Source organism: Seriola aureovittata, chromosome 23 (genome assembly GCF_021018895.1).
Source record: "Seriola aureovittata isolate HTS-2021-v1 ecotype China chromosome 23, ASM2101889v1, whole genome shotgun sequence".
Classification (NCBI taxonomy): Eukaryota; Metazoa; Chordata; class Actinopteri; order Carangiformes; family Carangidae; genus Seriola; species Seriola aureovittata.
This window is the reverse complement of record NC_079386.1, coordinates 16989216-17007345: the sequence shown is the minus strand read 5'-3', so window position 1 is coordinate 17007345 and position 18130 is coordinate 16989216. Positions and strand designations below refer to the sequence as shown.

At 39.9% G+C, this 18130-nt stretch overlaps 1 protein-coding gene across 2 annotated transcripts; it reads right to left on the bottom strand.

Annotated features, from left to right (window-relative positions):
- Positions 1-42: 42 nt before the first annotated feature.
- LOC130164463 (mucin-2-like) lies at positions 43-17679 on the bottom strand. 2 transcript variants are annotated; one of them, XR_008826612.1, is made up of 12 exons: positions 17504-17679; positions 16524-16708; positions 15678-15818; positions 15381-15519; positions 14641-14818; positions 14358-14499; positions 14002-14145; positions 13345-13403; positions 12206-13234; positions 12031-12107; positions 9042-10602; positions 7986-8098 (listed from the first exon to the last, which is right to left on the bottom strand). XR_008826612.1 is itself a non-coding variant. In XM_056369217.1 (11 exons), exons 1-11 carry the CDS (start codon positions 9150-9152, stop codon positions 3676-3678), a joined length of 1986 nt encoding a protein of 661 aa, XP_056225192.1. In that variant the 5' UTR covers positions 9153-10370; the 3' UTR covers positions 43-3675. The 2 variants fall into 2 exon arrangements, 1 of the variants encoding a protein (XP_056225192.1); XM_056369217.1 differs by lacking the exons at positions 12031-12107; positions 12206-13234; positions 13345-13403; ... (5 more) ...; positions 16524-16708; positions 17504-17679 and adding exons at positions 43-3744; positions 4761-4837; positions 5119-5856; ... (4 more) ...; positions 7404-7542; positions 7633-7773 and having other exon boundaries at positions 7905-8098; positions 9042-10370.
- Between the last annotated feature and the right edge of the window lie 451 nt (positions 17680-18130).

Genomic DNA, 18130 nt, shown 5'->3' with positions numbered 1-18130 from the left:
AGTGAAAGTTGGTGACATCTGAAACATGACAGGGAGCCAAAGTCAATTTGATGCTTTAAATAAAAGGTCAAAAGCCAGAAAAGGTTGCAAACCACTGGGAAAATCTTTAACAACACTGTATTTTTTAAGTGTATCATAGTACAAGTACCATTCACCTGGAGTAAATGTACTTTACAGTTAGAAACGTAACCATGAAACGTCTGCATCTTACTTTAACTGCAAAAGTATCAGAGAGAATTCAGACTCAATGGCAGCTTCACCCATCACTGATTTTCTGTATGTGTATATAGTTAATTCTGAATTCAGTTTTTTGACCTGGGCTTAATGTGTTTCAGATACACAGGGGAACATTATGACATATTCTTCAGTGGATTATATGAGTTATCCACTTTAACTCGGTACCAAGATGGTCCTCTAACAAGGAGAACTGCCATTTGGGAGATGAAGTTGCTTGTTTCCTCTGAAAAGCCCTTTTTCTTACATCATGTGACTTAAATCACAGTTGATCTGGCTTTTCTTTTCTTTTCTTTTTTTAAATATACTTTCACATGTTTTAAGAAAATCTAATTACTGATATTTACCGATAAAGACACTTTAACTCTATTTTAAAACATGTTTAACAGCAAAGAATAATAGAGTTTATCCTCAAATCTCTCAGCAAATGAACTGAAAACTTGGAGAGATGTCAGTGGTTATGAGACGCCTGCAGCCTTGTTTAAGGCTTCGTGATACTGCATTCACACTCCGAGCAACTTGGCTAATATTTCACTTTCCTCAACAGTCGTGTTTAGTACATCAGGCTCTGATGGTGCTTTGTTACAGGGTTTTTTGTACAGTATTTAAATAAAACGTGTATCGCCATTGCTTTACTTTTAAGGCTTGGTTATATTTTGGATATTGCCATCGGTGCTTTAACATATATTTAATCAGAACTAATAAAGGTTGATATGATGTGTCTCTATTAGGCTTGATATTCAAACAAATAATTACCTTCCCCAAGGAGGTTATGTTTTCACCCATTTCGGTTGGTTGGTTGATTGGTTGGTTTGTTGGTTTGTTTGTCAGCAGGATTACTCAAAAAGTAGTGAACCAATTTGCACTAAACTTGTTGGAGGGATGCGGCATGGGCCAGTGACGAACACATTACAATTTGGTGCCGATCAGGTTTAAGAAACAAATCCAAGAACGTTGATCACATTCCTTCACATCAACATAGGGTATTTTTCAACATTTTCATCAATTTCTCAGGAATTAACTTTTGGCATATTTATGATGTTGAGATCTATGAGTTTGTACGATCCGGTTTCCTTTTATTCTTCTATTTTAGGATTGTTCGGCCCTATGCTCTTCATTTCACTCCAAACCATCAGATACTCTGACTGATACGTTACTCGAATGTAATTTAATCCTTACTACCACCAAAAGTCAAACAACACACAATATCTCGTGTCATTATCGGAATATCTAGAATCTACCGACTGCTCAGGTCAAGCTGGGAGGTAACAGACATCAGAAGGTTAAAAATGTCAAACAGAATCCATCAAACCAACCAATGGATGCAAACGCTCTTCAACTTTCCCGTTATCTTTCAAACAAGTCTTAGAGAACTGGGCAGCTTTGATTAACCGGACCATTTTGCACTTTGCCGGCAACCTAAGTCACATCGGCAGGGACACTTGGAAGTGCAGATACCTTATTTTTAATTGTGTTTAGCCAAGGTTACGAGCTAGGTAATTTATCTTCTTGTTTATGGCCAGTCATTGGGCTTCTGGTGAATTGTTAATCGATTTGCTCGTGGTGTGAAATCATGTTTTCTTTGACGAGGCTTGATCGGAAAAGCTAAAAGTGGCCTTACATTTATTGGCTTTTATATTGTTTAAATTAGGCTGTAGAAAATGTCGCTCCTAACCATTGGTACCCGCTCTCCAAACACCTCTTAACAGGCAGTTACAGGTACCACTATTGGCTTTCGATAGCTGTACATAGGAAGGTTCATATTTTATAACGATGATGTGCAATTCTCATGAAGGGAAACCTACTGAACTCAGCATTTTGGTTTTTTTTTGTTGTTTTGTTTGTTGTTGTTTTCTATCGCGATCTGGGTAAAACAAAAAAAAAGGTTTGAAATGTTTTTGTGAATATTTTCAAGAATGACTAGATGCACGAGGTTTTGTCTTTTAATTTGTCTTACCTTGAATTTAACATTTTAAGTCACAAATTAGAAAGTGATGGAGGGAAAATTTGGTTCTCTGTCTCTGCATTTTTAAAAAAATAAAATCTGAATAACTGTGACCCCACATCACTCAGTCTTACAAATTACACCAAGTGCACCTCAAGATTTGTCAAACACCTCAAAAAGCATTTCAAACTGTAAACGTTTTTTTGTCCAGGTGTGTGTTAACTATCAGGGTTACTGGCTTGCTTGTTTGATTCTGTTGAGAAATGCAGTTGATCTGTTTTTTTTTCTTGTTAAATTTATTCGTATCAATGTTTATCAACGGGGTGCGCTTGTTTTGGTTTATCCTCATTGGCACGGTTGCTTCTTTACCAATGATCCCATCAGTTAAACTCCAACAAAACTGACCCGCCTGCTGTTTCCTGAAACAAAACAAGCGCACCCCAATTGCTGTTCTACTTGACAGCGGGAAGGAATGTGTGTACAAACAAAGAGGGCATGAAATTAACACTTAACCACCAGCCAAACATTCGGATATTTACCCTTCGGTTCTGCCAGCCTGTTTGGCAATTCAAAAACCTGTAACTTTATTGACTCATATGGACAAACAGAGGGAACTGCAACCACACTGCCTCCTTTCCACAATTAGAGCAGAACCAATCCAACAAAACCTCACACACACAAACTATCTGAGATACTAATATAAATATTAAACCAATAAAACTCTGTCTTTAGCTCCTTTTAGTTTGGAAAGCTATCCGTATCAACGAAGGATCTTTTAGACAAGAGTTCATCTTGATATTTTGCACACTCAGCGCACTTTGGCTCCTGGGGAATTTTCCTCAGGTGGTACAACTTCATATTTGTTGGCTGGTTGGCCCATATACAGTTAGTTTCACGCCCTGCAAGCAAAACCAACAAAGAGTTTAATATCATGTGGCTTCATGATGAACAAGTTTACAACCAACTGATGTTTTATTTATTGTTACTATCTTGAAACCGTGACCTGTGTATTATTCCTATTGACATGCTGCTCGGGGCTCATTCAACTGGAAGTAAAACGGATGTCTTTTAAACTGCTCCGCCTCCTTTTGTCGTGTTTGTTTCGTGAATGCTTCAGCAGACATTAAAACAGAATAAACTATAACATAAATCAACAGGGTTAAAAAAAAAAAAGAGTTTTATCGTCACGTGGTTGTCTGCCATGGGACAGACATACGGACATCCCGAAAATATAATATATTTAATTTAAAGGCAATAGCAGCAAAATCAATGAGGGTAGATGTTGATATGTGAGACAAAAACACCCTAAACCTTTACATTACACAAAGAGGGAAATGGGTTGTACTACTGTAAATTATAAAAACTCCCGATCTTACTTTAATACATTACCCCTCAATAAACAAAACCTTCATGTTTTCACTCTGGCAAGCAACTGAAAACATTATTTTCCTACAGGAGTCCAACCAGCAGGGGGCGCTGGTGGTTGTAATGTCCAGTTACGCCGTCCCCAGATAGGACAGAGTGATGTTTAATGGCAGTCCCTGTTTGACCAGTTCACCTTTAAGCTGGTAGAGAAAAACACACAGTGATGCTGAGATTAGATTACAGTTATCTGAGATGTGTGAGAACAGGAACTCAAGTACAGTAGCTGAGTACAGTTTTGAGGTATTAGTACTGTTTAATATCGTACTTTTCTACCACACTTTAATTATCTGACAGCCATAATCACTAGTTACTTTTCAGATCAATATTTTTAGAGTTTAGATTAAGCTACCCAGCAGCATATAAATCTGTTAAAAGTAGCTCTAACTTGATAATATTAAAAAGCTGCTTAGATGTACACATCAATAAATATTTGATACTCCTATAATAAGTACATTATATATGACAAATATAGGCTAACACTAAGAATGGAGCTGTTTTCAATTAGTACTTTTACTTTTTACAGTTTTAAGTACATAATTCTGCCAACACTCAACAATTTCTATTGCTTTAAGTGTGGAAGAATCAGTTTGTTTGTTTGTTTGTTTGTTTGTTTGTTTGTTTGTTTGTACACATTGTAGTTCAGTGCTGGCAGGCAGTGTTGTCAGAGTGGGTTCTTTGTTGAATTACTTTCTCTTTGATTTGGTGGCTAAAGTGGTTTGGGCTGTTTGTAATGAGTAACTTATTGTACCAGTGAGGCGGTGTCCACCTACGATAAGTTCAGCTACATTCCTGTGCAAGTATTGTTAACGTGATGTCCTTACAATATCAAAAGTAAAAGTACTGCTATGTAAGATGGCTCCAGTCAGTTTTATATCTGTCTATATGATAGGAACATTACAGATTTATTGATGTGTACATGTAAGCTGCATTTTTATGTTGCGAAGTGATTCCATTAAAATAAAAGGATTTTGCAGCCAGAATTTGGGGGTTTTAAATAATGGTGTTGACGGTTGACACATTTAAAATCTTCATTTCAGCTCCTTGTGAACAGGATCCGAAACTACATCTAATAACTGGAACTACAACATGTTCAAAGTATCTCTGCGTAGTATCTGATACGTTGACAGAACTTCTGATTAGATAAGAGTGGACTCACCTGTGTGATGGTATTCCTGATGTCGTTCTCAGACAGCGGGAACAGAGAGGCGATCCTCACCGTCAGACGTGCAACAACTAGAAAGAGAGTCAACATTACAAGGCAGGCCAGAAGAAAACCACAACGTCCGAACTGTTTCTTCTTACAGCCAGAAACTTCAAAGCAAGTACCATTTCTGAAATAAGTGTAGTGGAGTAAAAAGCACAGTATTTGCCTCTGAGTTGTGGTGTAGTAGTATAAAGCAGCAGAAAATAAAGGTACAAGTACCTCAAAATTGTACTTAAGTACAATACTTTCAAATTAAATTTACTTTAATTTGGGAATGTGAAAGCAGTAGTGGTTGAAAAGATGGATGTACTTTGCTGGGATGCTGGTGTAGTTTCCAGTGTGATTCCTGGTGTAGTTCCTGGTGTAGTTTCAGGTGTAGTTTCCAGTGTGATTCCTGGTGTAGTTTCCAGTGAGGTTTCTGGTGTGATTCCTGGTGTAGTTAACGGTGTGATTCCTGGTGTAGTTTCCAGTGTGGTTCCTGGTGTGATTCCTGGTGTAATTTCTGGTGTAATTTCTGGTGTAGTTCCTGGTGAGGTTTCTGGTGTGATTCCTGGTGTGATTCCTGGTGTAGTTTCCAGTGAGGTTTCTGGTGTGATTCCTGGTGTAGTTAACGGTGTGATTCCTGGTGTAGTTTCCAGTGAGGTTTCTGGTGTGATTCCTGGTGTAGTTAACGGTGTGATTCCTGGTGTAGTTTCAGGTGTAGTTTCCAGTGTGATTCCTGGTGTAGTTTCCAGTGAGGTTTCTGGTGTGATTCCTGGTGTAGTTAACAGTGTGATTCCTGGTGTGATTCCTGGTGTAGTTAACAGTGAAGTTTCTGGTGTGATTCCTGGTGTAGTTAACAGTGTGATTCCTGGTGTAGTTTCCAGTGAGGTTTCTGGTGTGATTCCTGGTGTAGTTTCCAGTGTGGTTTCTGGTGTGATTCCTGGTGTAGTTTCCAGTGAGGTTTCTGGTGTGATTCCTGGTGTAGTTTCCAGTGTGGTTTCTGGTGTGATTCCTGGTGTAGTTAACAGTGTGGTTCCTGGTGTGGTTGTAGGATGAATCGTTGAATCTGTAAACAGAAAACAAAATAAAACACGTGCTGCACATAACCTTTATCTGTGTTAAGGTGAAGAGGCAGAAAAGGGCTTCTCTCACCGTTTCCAACTCTGACAATGACACATCGCAGCTCCGAGTGATACTTGGTTGAACTAAGGAAATACATTAAGAGAAAACATGATCGCTGTTGATTAAACCAAATAATCAAATACCAATACCAAAACAGCTTTTATTTATCATAGGAATGTACGTACACTGACACAGGTGTAAACAGTTATAGTTGTACTTGTGTACATTTTAGTGTTTGTTCATTTTTAGCAAGTACTTTTTCTGTGTACTTTTCCACAGGTTTATGTGCTGACAGAAAACTGACTTGTAAACTGCTTGGACAACGAAGCAGATGGGGCTGCTCTCTCCATCTTCACTCTCAGACGGCGTCCAGCTCAACGTGAACTGTCCTGGTCCCGATCTAGTCTGGTTTATGTTGTACGGCCCGCTGAACTGCAGCTCAGAGATCCTTCAACAAGCGGAAGAAGGAAATACACATGAAGGTAAACAGGCATGTGTTTCCTGTCCTTTACAGTTAAGTGGTTCATGTTACAAAACTATTGTACGTTGTTCAGTCGTGAGCTGTTAGCCACGGTTTCTGTGGTGATCACCAGTTATATCTAATGTGTTTGAAGACCCTTCTAATACCTGACAGAATGCCAGTTAACACCTTTGTCACAAACATACTTGCACAAAAAATGAAAACCAGGTGGGACAGTTACACCTACAACTATGTATTAAGTTTTATTAATCACACACTCAGAAAAAGACGTCCGTAGACCAGACCTGGCTCATTTCGGTTCGGCCTTTGTGGTCTTCGACGGCTTCGAAGAGCCACACTTTCGTAGACCGTGCCCTCCGAAGGATGCGGCCCTTGAATTGGGACACATCTCATAATCTGCAATATCTAAATCATTTTTTGTTTCTGCTTTTACTCACCTGGAGATATTTGCCTCTGCTTTGATGCTGATGTCCAGGGACTGATTGACAGGGGTGTACAGCTGAGCTCTGTTGGCTGGGGTTGGAGGCAGGAACCTGGGCAGGTACAGTCCCTCTGTGCAGGACCTCACCACAGGATCCACTGGAACAATAAAGATAAACTAAGCTAACTTAAGCTATTTTGCACATAAACCGATGGTCAGCGATCAAGTCATCCAAAGAAAAAAACTGTGGCTGAAGGTGGAGTCTGTTAAAAACGTTAGGTCTTACCCCTTACAACAAACTGGACAGGTATTTTGCTGATTGTGTCGTTGGGAGTTTTCACCTCCCGCGAACTGCTGATTTGATTCAAGGTGATAGTCTGTCTGGGGAAGTCCTCCATCACCAGCTGGACTGCGTACGCACCTTCATCACTGCTACTGGTGGGGCTGAATGACAGAGAACACGACTGCAAAATAATTACAAAAAAAAAAAATCTTTAATTTTAAAGAAAGAAATTATGTCAGTGTTATTTATGTAAGGAGGAGATGCTGAAACATCACTTAAAAATACTGCAACCACTTAGCAACTCACTGATGAGAGGCGGAGAACAGACGGTGGTGTGCAGGGGTTACACTCAAACAGCAATCTGTCTCCGTATCTGCATTTGATCTCGTCTTCGTCAGGGTCAAATGCCAACAGATTGAAATCTCGCCGACAGTTTGAAGGAACTCTGAGAAGGAAATAAACAATTGACTTGGAGGTATGTTTGGAATGGAGATGTTTCGGACCTGCGGGTGACAGGGACGGCGAGGAGGTTTACCTCAGAGCCGGCAGAATGGTGGTTTGTGGTGATCTGTTGGCTCGGCCGGTGTCTGATCGGTTCCTCAGTTCGACCAGAGTCACAGCCCTCCATGATCTGATGCCGTTTACAATGTTATTTATCCAGTTACGGCCATCCAACCTGTGGCGGAAGTTCACAGGAACTTATTTTGGCATTTGCAGAATATTAAACTTCAAGGTTAAGTGTGGTAATAAATCACTTGCTGAGTTACAAAGCTGGTCATCATTTCATTTTTGACATGGTTCACTCACAGAAGCTGAAAAGAAGCGCTGCTGGAAACCTGTCGAGTCATGATCCCCTCCCTCTGACACCACTCTCCACTCCTGTCCTCGTCGACCCTGTTCAACTCTACAGCGCTCTGAGTCCCACACTGTCCCTCAGTGATGCATGACCATGTGTCAGAATCACTGCACAAGTGAAAGTTCAGCTTATAGCGAATGACCACCTGCAATATTACAGAGATAAAATCAGAAGAGAGGAGGCTCTGAGCCTCTAATTTGCTGACTGTTTTCTGAGTGATCCAATAAAAATCTAGTTGATATTCATGGTAAACTTTGAGAGAAACCAAATCCTGCAAGTGTTGTATGGTGGGTCCAGGTGAGCAGAGCTTGGGGGGGGGGGACTGCTTTGTTGTGACATCACAAAGTTACAGGAAGTCCTGGCGGCTGGTTTTAAGGCTCAGTTTCTGAATATAGGTTGTGTGCATTTCTCTGTGGACTGAGGCTTTGATACTTTCACAGTATTAATATAGAACCTAGACCTGATCTATAATCAAACAACACACGAATAAAGACCTTTACAGTGGATGGGACCTTTAAAGTATCAGGTGAGTGTACACTGCCTGCTTTGTGTGTGTGCATGACGGCTACCCGTTGCTGCCAACGCTGCCTTTCTACATAATTTGCCTTGAATACTTTTCATCAATTATTGAATGTTTGATTTCTTTCCTTCAGAGCAAGAGAGAGAGGGAGAGAGAGACGCAGAGAACCCATCACCTGTTAAATTATTATAATTTAATATTATAACAATGTGTTTCTGCTATGAAGATACAGCACACGTAACCTTCACTGTCTCCACATTAAAATGTCTGTGTCATATTCAGATTCAGACTAGACATTGAGACTACTGTGAAAGGTGTCAGTTGTATGTCATTTTGCTGGTGTGATGATCAATATCACTATCAACACACGTCTTCTTTGTTAGTTTGCCGCGACCGTCACACACACAAAACACTGGCAGTGATGCAAGCAAGCCTTTCAAATAGCTTTTAAACAAATATGAGAAGCATGTGCCGTCAGAATTGAATAGCTTTTTCTTTTTTTTTTTTTGCATATTAAAACGCTAAATATGTTGCTATGGAAACAGTCTGCGTCCACACATGTACGTACCGTGAGACGTCCATCCCTGCTTGTCCCTTTTGGGTTGTAGGTCATCACTGTCCCAAAGAAATGAGTTGCCTGGGAGCTACAGACCAGCAACAGCAACAGAAAGAGCAGCATGATCTCTCAACAAACAAACACTAAATAAACAGAGACAATGACACACACACCTTTCCTCTCTCTCTCTCTCTCTCTCTCTCTCTCTCTCTCTCTGTTTCCCAAACAAGACTGACACCTAGTATGAGGAAATGCTACATCACATTTAATCAGAGATAATTATCCACTAGTGCAGTTGATTAATTGTTTAAATATAGATGTGAAGTAGATTTTTACAACATTTTTGTTTTGAGGATTTATTATAAATGAGTGGCAAAGAAAAAGATACACATGCAAATTGTATTTGGGATTTGTTTTTCACTTTGTAATCTTTTTTTCTTTTTTTTTCTCTTGTTTTTCCTGAAGTTAAGAAAGAAATTCAACTTTTATACCTCTAAAGATTTTATTCCCAAAACCTTTTGGCACAGTTTATTAGAGATGCAACAATTTGGTCATGGACCTTCACGCATCAAATTCACGATGTGAAACGTCATCTTTATTGTAAAGGCTGTAAAAAATCTGTACAGGAGAAAGAAATCTCAAACAACTGAGACAATTATCACGTTAACAATTTATTCGAACATGTTTAAATTGAGACAAACAGTATTTCAGAATCTGAAAAGTTGGGAAACGAAAAACATAAAATAAACTAAAAACTTTTTTATCCAAAAAAAAAAAAAAAATCACAATTGCATGGCCAATACAAAATAATCATTTTCTTAATCATCTGGAAAAAGGAGATCAGTTATATATTTATTTTTACAGCTGCAGTGTCATCCTTACTCAGACATATCACATCATCTACAATCTGATATGACAGCTACGATAGGACTGTTCATCTGCGCAACCAATCAGAACATGATTACTCATAGCTTCACACAGATTGTTTTTTTTTTTATTTACAGTGATGAATGTAAAATAAATGTTTCAGTGCAGAGGGAACTGATTGACAATCTGACAGGTGTCTTAATGCCAACAGAGATTTTAATCTGAGCTGAAGATGAAGCTTCCATGTGTAATATTTGAATGTCAAAGATCGTAAAAGAGGTTAATGTTCGTAAAGACAGGTCTTTGGGCGACAAGCTAACGTCTCCCAATGTAAATCTATTAAAAGAATCCGCTCCGATCTGCACTTTGATACAGACGGTATGAATGAGGAAATGACGCACCGTGTCAGAAGCTTCTTCAATCGCAGCAGGAGGGACAGACACACACAGAAACTCAGGGTTTAAGGAAACCTGCCAGCGAGCGAGTTGGCTCCATAAAGTATGTAACCACGGCAACTGAATCAGACTTAAGGTGATCTCTGTGTCCGGGTTCGGGAAAGAGTTTCCCTAATATCAGGGTTAAGGGAGCTTTCCCTTTCTCGAAACAGTGTTATTGGAATAGACTCCCCGTTTATCTGGTAGAACACGTGCAGGACACGCACAATGACGTCCTCCGGCAGCCCGTATTTCCTCAGTTCATTATAAAGCTGGAGAAGGAAACAAATGTACGTATTACTAATGACACTCACAATATTAGGTTTATGATTCGAACATGTGTAATCACATTAAACTTATAGCAGTACTGGCAGTAGTCAGGTAAAAAAGAAGCCTAAAAGAATCACTGGTTCACGTTTCTATCAAAGTGTCGACCATTCAGAAATCATGGTGTGTGGTAGCTTGGAGCCTGGTGTCCATGGCAGGACATCACAAAGGAAGCTGATGCCCCTCCAAAAGATGTTTTGTGAACTGATGAAACTGATGTTGAAAAAACGGTAGGCTACTACTATTACTAACGTCTCTGGCAGAAAGAGTCAGAGTCATTGTGGTAGATGTCGCAGGAGCAGCAATTCACCGACTGAACCGAGGTGTTCACCAAAGGTCAACTTGGTTCAGCGATGAACAACGTGATTGAATGATTCTTAGTGTTATGGTGGAACCCATCCTTCAGCAGTGGAATGTGATCAATGCTTTACTGGCCGCTTTCCAAAACTGTGTTTAAAGGACTGTGATTCATTCTCACACGTCCTTGTTTAAGCTTCTTATATCTTTAACTTCTGCAGTTTCTTTGACTTAAGTTGTGTATTGTGTCGTTTTTATTGCAATGACTCCTTTCAAGCTAGAAATTACAATATTACATTATCGCAACACAATAAGGAAATGTTAATTTAAATATCTCGTGTGCATATTGAAGGTGGCAGCAGAATGTTTCCTTCCTGTGCGGTATCTGCTCCTGGCAGATCAAACATGATTAATGTGTCTGTGGTTCAACGAGTAACGATCTTTTAACAATGAATAAGTTGTAGTGACTTCAAGCGTGACACCCACACTTGTCCTCCTGTAAAAAAATGTGCCCACAGGTCGTCTGTGCAGCAGGTTATCATGACGCATAGTTATGTTTTGTTGCTAGGCGACATCTAGTGGTCGTAGTAATTATGACAGGAGCAAAGGGAAAAGTGCGGTGATGTAGTATAAAGAAAGCGAGAAAGTCCTCGTCAGGAGGAGGTTGGGGTGGATGGGTGGATAAACTGTGTGTATATATATAAAATGTATGTATAAAATAATTCTATTTCCCTCACTTTCTTCTACTGCTGAGTAGCTGGGACCTGATAACATCTGTTTTTATTGAAAATTGGATAGTCGTCCATCTGCAAGAGGTCGTCCATACTCATTAAAACATGAAGAATGGAATAATAAACATAGTGAGTGAGTGGTAAAAGTAGGAAAACTTCACTCTCAACCCTTTGACAACTAGAAGCAAAGTGACTCAGCGTTACAGTACAGGTCAGTAGTGTTTGGGTTTGCTGTTTTGAAGCCCTCCAAATTCAACGCTTATACTTGCTCAAGGTCCTTCTTTCATGGTTATATAACTATTACTGTGCAGTACAGGATTTCAGAGTAGATGAGAAGAGACTGGCCTGATGCACGACGATGTACCCGATGCTCTCATCCAGTGGAACCAAGGAAGAAATCCTCACTCTCAGACCTATGAAGACTGAAAGCACAGAGACTCAGCGTTACAATGCAGGCCAGAAGGTCGCTGAAGCTGAATAATACAGTACAAAATAGTATAAAACGGGTTGTCATACTCACAGCGATTCAACGTGTTGATTGGGGTAGTTGTTGTGGGTTGACTTGTGGGAGGAGTTGTGGTTGTAGTTTCTGTGGTTGTTGTAGCTGGAGTAGTGCTAGTTGGAGTACTGGTTGTTGTTGTTGTTGTTGTGGTTAGTGGGGTAGTTGGTGAGGGTGGAGGAGTGGTTGTTGTGGAGTTGGTTGTTGTGGAGTTGGTTGTTGTGGAGCTGGTTGTTGTAGCTGGAGTAGTTGTATTTGGAGTACTGGTTGTTGCTGTTGTGGTTAGTGGGGTAGTTGGTGAGGGTGGAGGAGTGGTTGTTGTGGAGTTGGTTGTTGTGGAGTTGGTTGTTGTGGAGCTGGTTGTTGTAGCTGGAGTACTGGTTGTTGCTGTTGTGGTTAGTGGGGTAGTTGGTGAGGGTGGAGTAGTGGTTGTTGTGGAGTTGGTTGTTGTGGAGTTGGTTGTTGTGGAGCTGGTTGTTGTAGCTGGAGTAGTTGTAGTTGGATTACTGGTTGTTGCTGTTGTGGTTAGTGTGGTAGTTGGTGAGGGTGGAGTAGTGGTTGTTGTGGAGTTGGTTGTTGTGGAGTTGGTTGTTGTAGCTGGAGTAGTTGTAGTTGGATTACTGGTTGTTGCTGTTGTGGTTAGTGTGGTAGTTGGTGAGGGTGGAGTAGTGGTTGTTGTGGAGTTGGTTGTTGTGGAGTTGGTTGTTGTGGAGCTGGTTGTTGTAGCTGGAGTACTGGTTGTTGCTGTTGTGGTTAGTGGGGTAGTTGGTGAGGGTGGAGTAGTGGTTGTTGTGGAGTTGGTTGTTGTGGAGTTGGTTGTTGGAGCTGGTGTAGTTGTAGTTGGAGTACTGGTTGTTGCTGTTGTGGTTAGTGGGGTAGTTGGTGAGGGTGGAGGAGTGGTTGTAGCTGAAGTGTTTGTTGTGGAGTTGGTTCTTGGAGCTAGTGTAGTGGTGTTTGTTGAGGATCGTGGGTGTCGTTTGCGTGGTTGTTGCAGTTTTTGTAGTGCTTGTGTGGTGGTTGTTGTTGGAGTAGTGGTGGTTCTTGTTGGGTCTGCATACAGGAGTGAAAACAAGAGATTGATCACACATGAACTTTATTGATCCTGGGAATCAAAAATGGAGTTTGAAACATTAGAAAAACAAGGAAAGGTCTCTACTCACCAGGTCCAACAGTCACAACAACACATCGAAGCTCTGAGTGATACTTGCGTGGGACTAAACTGCAGAAATAACACAACAGGTTAGTTACAGATCACAATACACTTTTTAAAATGAAAAAGGTAAATAAAACAAATAATGCTGGGTCCCAACTGGTAACACTTACCCATTCTACTTTTAATAATTTAGAAAACAAATTCAAAGGTTATATATACCATATTCACTGCCATTAGATGTCGCACTAGACCACCAGCATCACAGACCAAACAAAATGCTTTGTTGGCCACGACGTGATGAGAGGTACAGCTGACAGCAAGTTAGCTAACGTTATCAGGCCTGTAACCGGTCACTAATGAAAACAGACATTAGATTATCGTGGAGATGAAAAGCCAGTTCTGCCCTGTAGCTGCTTGTAGGACTCTTCATCTCGAAAATGCCGGACAAATCTGGTCCATGGTTGGATTGGGAAAGAAATTCAACCTTGGACTTGGACCCGCATGAATGACAGGCACATAAATATGTTGCTATATTATTGTTTAAAATCTTTTATATATAACCTTTAATATAAGTTACGTTCATCAAAGAGTATTCATCATTATTTTCATCCAGTACTTTCAGAGTGTTACTACATTGTTAACATTCAGGGTAAAAGACACTAACTTGTCATCTGCCTGGACGAGAAAACAGATGGAGTGGCTTTCTCCATTTTCAGCCTCAGATGGCGTCCATCTCAGGGTGAACTGACCCCCTCCTGGTGCCGTCTGCATCACGTTGTGTGGCCCGCTGAACACCAGCTTAGAAACCCTTCAACAAAGAGAAGACACTGGGCGTTATCTTTGTAGTTTTGGCCATCATGTCTTTCAGTAATAATATCACAACTCTTACGAAATATTTGCTGCGATCTGGGAATGTGATGACAATGCGCTTAAAGAAGTGCGCAGCCATATAATCAACCTGGTTTTAATCAAACCTCCTGGACCCAAGTTGTAAACAGAAAATATTGGGTTTTTACTCACGTGGAGATATTTGCCTCTGCTTTGATGCTGATTTCCAGGGACTGATTGACAGGGGTGTACAGTCGAGCTCTGTTGGCTGGGGTCGGAGGCAGGAACCTGGGCAGGTAGAGTCCCTCTGTGCAGGACGGCGCCGGAGGATCCACTGGAACAATAAAAAACAGCATAGGTTTGTAAGGATGGCACTCTTGGTCAGGTGGTCCACCACTTTTCTCCCTCAGATTTAGAGGGTCAATGAGATTATTTCTAACTTTTTTTGGCTTTAAATCAGAACATGAACTCTTACCCCATAAAACAAACTGGACAGGTATTTTGCTGATAGCGTCGTTGGGAGTTTTCACTTCCTGCGAACCGCTGGTTTGATTCAAGGTGATAGTCTGTCTGGGGAAGTCCTCCATCACCAGCTGGACTGCGTATGGACCTTCATTACTGCTACTGGTGGGGCTGAATGACAGAGAACACGACTGCACAAAAATAAAGAATCAGAAAAAGGACAAATAAGAGACCACCCCAAAACCACAGTGTGAAAGTAAAAGGTTCATGTGATAGAAGGTCATGAAGCTATTCTGAGGATAAAAAATAGTTTTTGTATCTTTGTCTTCTTCCACTGATCAAATACTTCTGTTTTATGTTTTATTTTAATCCAGGAGTGTGTTCCCGTTCACATCATGATCAGGTTTTGATCTGCACCAGTTCAGTCTCTGTCAGGTAGGTACGTACCTGGTAGGTACATCCATCTAAAACTTAAGCTGTCTACTACAACAATTCTGACATGATTTCTATTATTTTGTCCTCACCTATTTCTGTCACGCTACAGACACACCTCTCTGTATAATACAGTAGAGGTCAGAAGATGCACAAACTACAGACTCCATTGACATTATAACATTCCTGAAAGAGGAGTGTTTCCTTAGATGGTGTAGATGGCATTCCTAATAAACTGATAACTGCAACAGTATCTGTTCAGTTATTTAAAAGATCTGAGAACAACCTCAGTGAGAGTTACTGTGGACTTTAGTTACTCACTGATGCGAGGCTGAGAACAGACGGTGGTGTGCAGGTGTTACACTCAGACAGCGACATGTCTCCATATCTGCATTTAACCTCGTCCCCGTCAGGGTCAAACGCCAACAGATTGAAATCTCTCTGACAGTTTGAAGGAACTCTGACAGGGAGAGAGAAAGATAGTGTAATGGTACATATCCATACAGAACATATACAGTAATTACCCACCATAAGGCACTAAGCTAATTATTGCTGCTGTAAATAATTATTGATATAGAAATATGACACATTAAGGTAAAAAACAGCGAGCAGGCGTACCTCACAGCTGGCAGGATGGTGGTCTGTGGTGATGTGTTGGCTTTGCCAGTGTCAGACCGGCTCTTCAGGTCAACCAGAGTCACGGCTCTCAACGATGTGATGCCATTTTTGGTGTCACTTATCCAGTCGCCGCCGCCCAACCTTCAGTGGAAGTTCAAGTGAAAGTCGTTTGTTACTGTGCTGCACAAAACCTGAGTGCAGCCACATGTATGTCACTATAAGGGGATATTATTATCACATATATACATCCTCTGGATATATGAAGACATAAGTTTATGACATAGATGAAATACCTATTGTCAAATTTGTATATACATATTAAAAATATCTATATGATGCATTTTTATATGTTGCAACCATATATGTTAACGATATCTATTTAATTTATACAGAGTTTATTAAACTCTGGGAAAGTGGATATATATTTATGTAACATCTATAATATAAGCGTACATACATACAAAAATACATATTTGTATGGGACAGATATATAGGTCAATATATACAAAATTTTCCCATATTTTATAGGTTTTATATAATTACATTTTGATTATATGTTTTTATTTTATATATATATATATATATGTATTGAATTTCAATGTTTGTGCATATATCACATTTGTGTAAGGGCAGATATAAGATATTAACTCCAAACATAAACAATGTCATTAATTCTTTGTTTTGTGCATGAAACCAACAGTTTAAACATTTAAAGTGAATCATTTAAAAGTTGAACTGCTGACATTTTGAAGAAGGTTTTGATTTTCTCATTCGTCAGTTCCATTATTTGAAAATGACATTTATGGCCCTCGGTGTGATTTATTTATTTATTTTTTGTGCACTCACAGCAGCTGAAACTGAGCGTTGCTGGGAACCAGCTGAGTCACGCGTCCCTCCCTCTGACACCACTCTCCACTGTCGCTGAAAACCTCCTCGAGCAGGAAGCTCTGGTTCCCGCAGTATCCACTGTGACAGCTCCACGAGGCCGTGGCTGCACAAGAGCCGAAGCTCAGCTTATAGCGAACGGCCACCTGCAGGATCAGATCACTTTAAATACTCCTGTTATTATGTCATGAGAAACAACTATGCTGATACATTTGCCTTGTAATAACAGGGAAATACATTTCATGACATTATTCACCTTCCCATGAGAAGACACATACATTAAATTTTAAATCCATAATAATAGAATAACAATAAAGTTTATTTATGGAGCACTTATCAAAATCAGAGAATACAAAGTGCTTCACAATGATAAAATAACAAACATACAAGCAAATTACTCAAGATAAAAATTAAAACAATAAAAACACATTAAAAAAAGTAAGCAATGGAAAAATATGTGAAATATTTTACATATGTTTAACATAAAGAATTGTTGAATTGTTCTTATTTTATCAACCAAAGACTTAAATAACTCCACTTGATACTATCATCCCATAACTGTGATCGGTTCATTATCTCTTAAAATCTAGATTATTATAATTTCTTTAAACGGACTATAAATGAAAATATGTTCCCAATATAAATCAGCAGGAAAACACTGTCCAGGTAAGTGTGAATTTCACAGTAAAAAGGTTGTAACTTTGGAAGATACCCACTTGTTTTCTCTAATATAACTTTTAACTTTTTAAAAACTTAGAACAAGGACTGTGGACCTCCTCGTATTTACCATGATGAATATCTCTTCTAATGTCCATGTGGGCATGTGGGTATTTTATTATGGTAACTTTCCATTACGGGTTAGACTTCTATTATTCTGTCACTAGTTATGTGTCTAAATTTCCTAAACTAAGTATTTCAGTTTAGAAAGAAACTGTACGTACCCTGACAGATCCATCTGCGTTTGGGGTTTTTGGGTAATAGGTCATCACCGTCCCCAAGAAATGAGACGCCTGGGAGCTGCAGACGAGCAGCAGCAGCAGACAGATTGACATAGTGAATGTAATAATCTCTCTAGTCACAGACAGCAGATATATACCCGTCTCCTTGTTTGTACTTCATCCAGGAAATGATCTGGTATGAGGAAGTGTCTTTTGAAATAATGATGTGACCTGATATGATGAAGATGAAGTGTAGCGTGCACAGATGTCTTATCCACATTGAGGTCAGCCTTTCACTAGCAGGTAGTAACTGGCCCACTGGTCACACCTGTTCTCTAATACAAAACATCCAGATTCATTTAATTGCTCATTAAGTTTGTTGCCACATATTTCTATTCATGTTAGTAACTGACATTTTCCACCCTATGTGTCATCAAGGAGTGGGGAGTTGGAGAGTTTATTCTGGGTTGGAAGATGTTGGGAGATTAAATTAATTTTTCATTTTACAGACATTGTACGTAACTTGCAACGGGCCCCCCAATTGATTACTAATGACACCCATTTTTCCCAGTATCCAACTAGTGTTGCTACACTGGAGTGCGACACTGCCCAAGGTTTGCAGCACTCCTC

Coding starts and splice junctions, on each gene's coding strand:
- LOC130164463 (XM_056369217.1), bottom strand. CDS start 9,152: ATGCTGCTCTTTCTGTTGCTGTTGCTGGTCTGTAGCTCCCAGGCAACT. Junction 7,774..7,904: donor AGCGCTTCTTTTCAGCTTCT/GTGAGTGAACCA, acceptor CTTCCGCCACAG/GTTGGATGGCCGTAACTGGA. Junction 6,361..6,830: donor GCAGAGGCAAATATCTCCAG/GTGAGTAAAAGC, acceptor CGCTTGTTGAAG/GATCTCTGAGCTGCAGTTCA.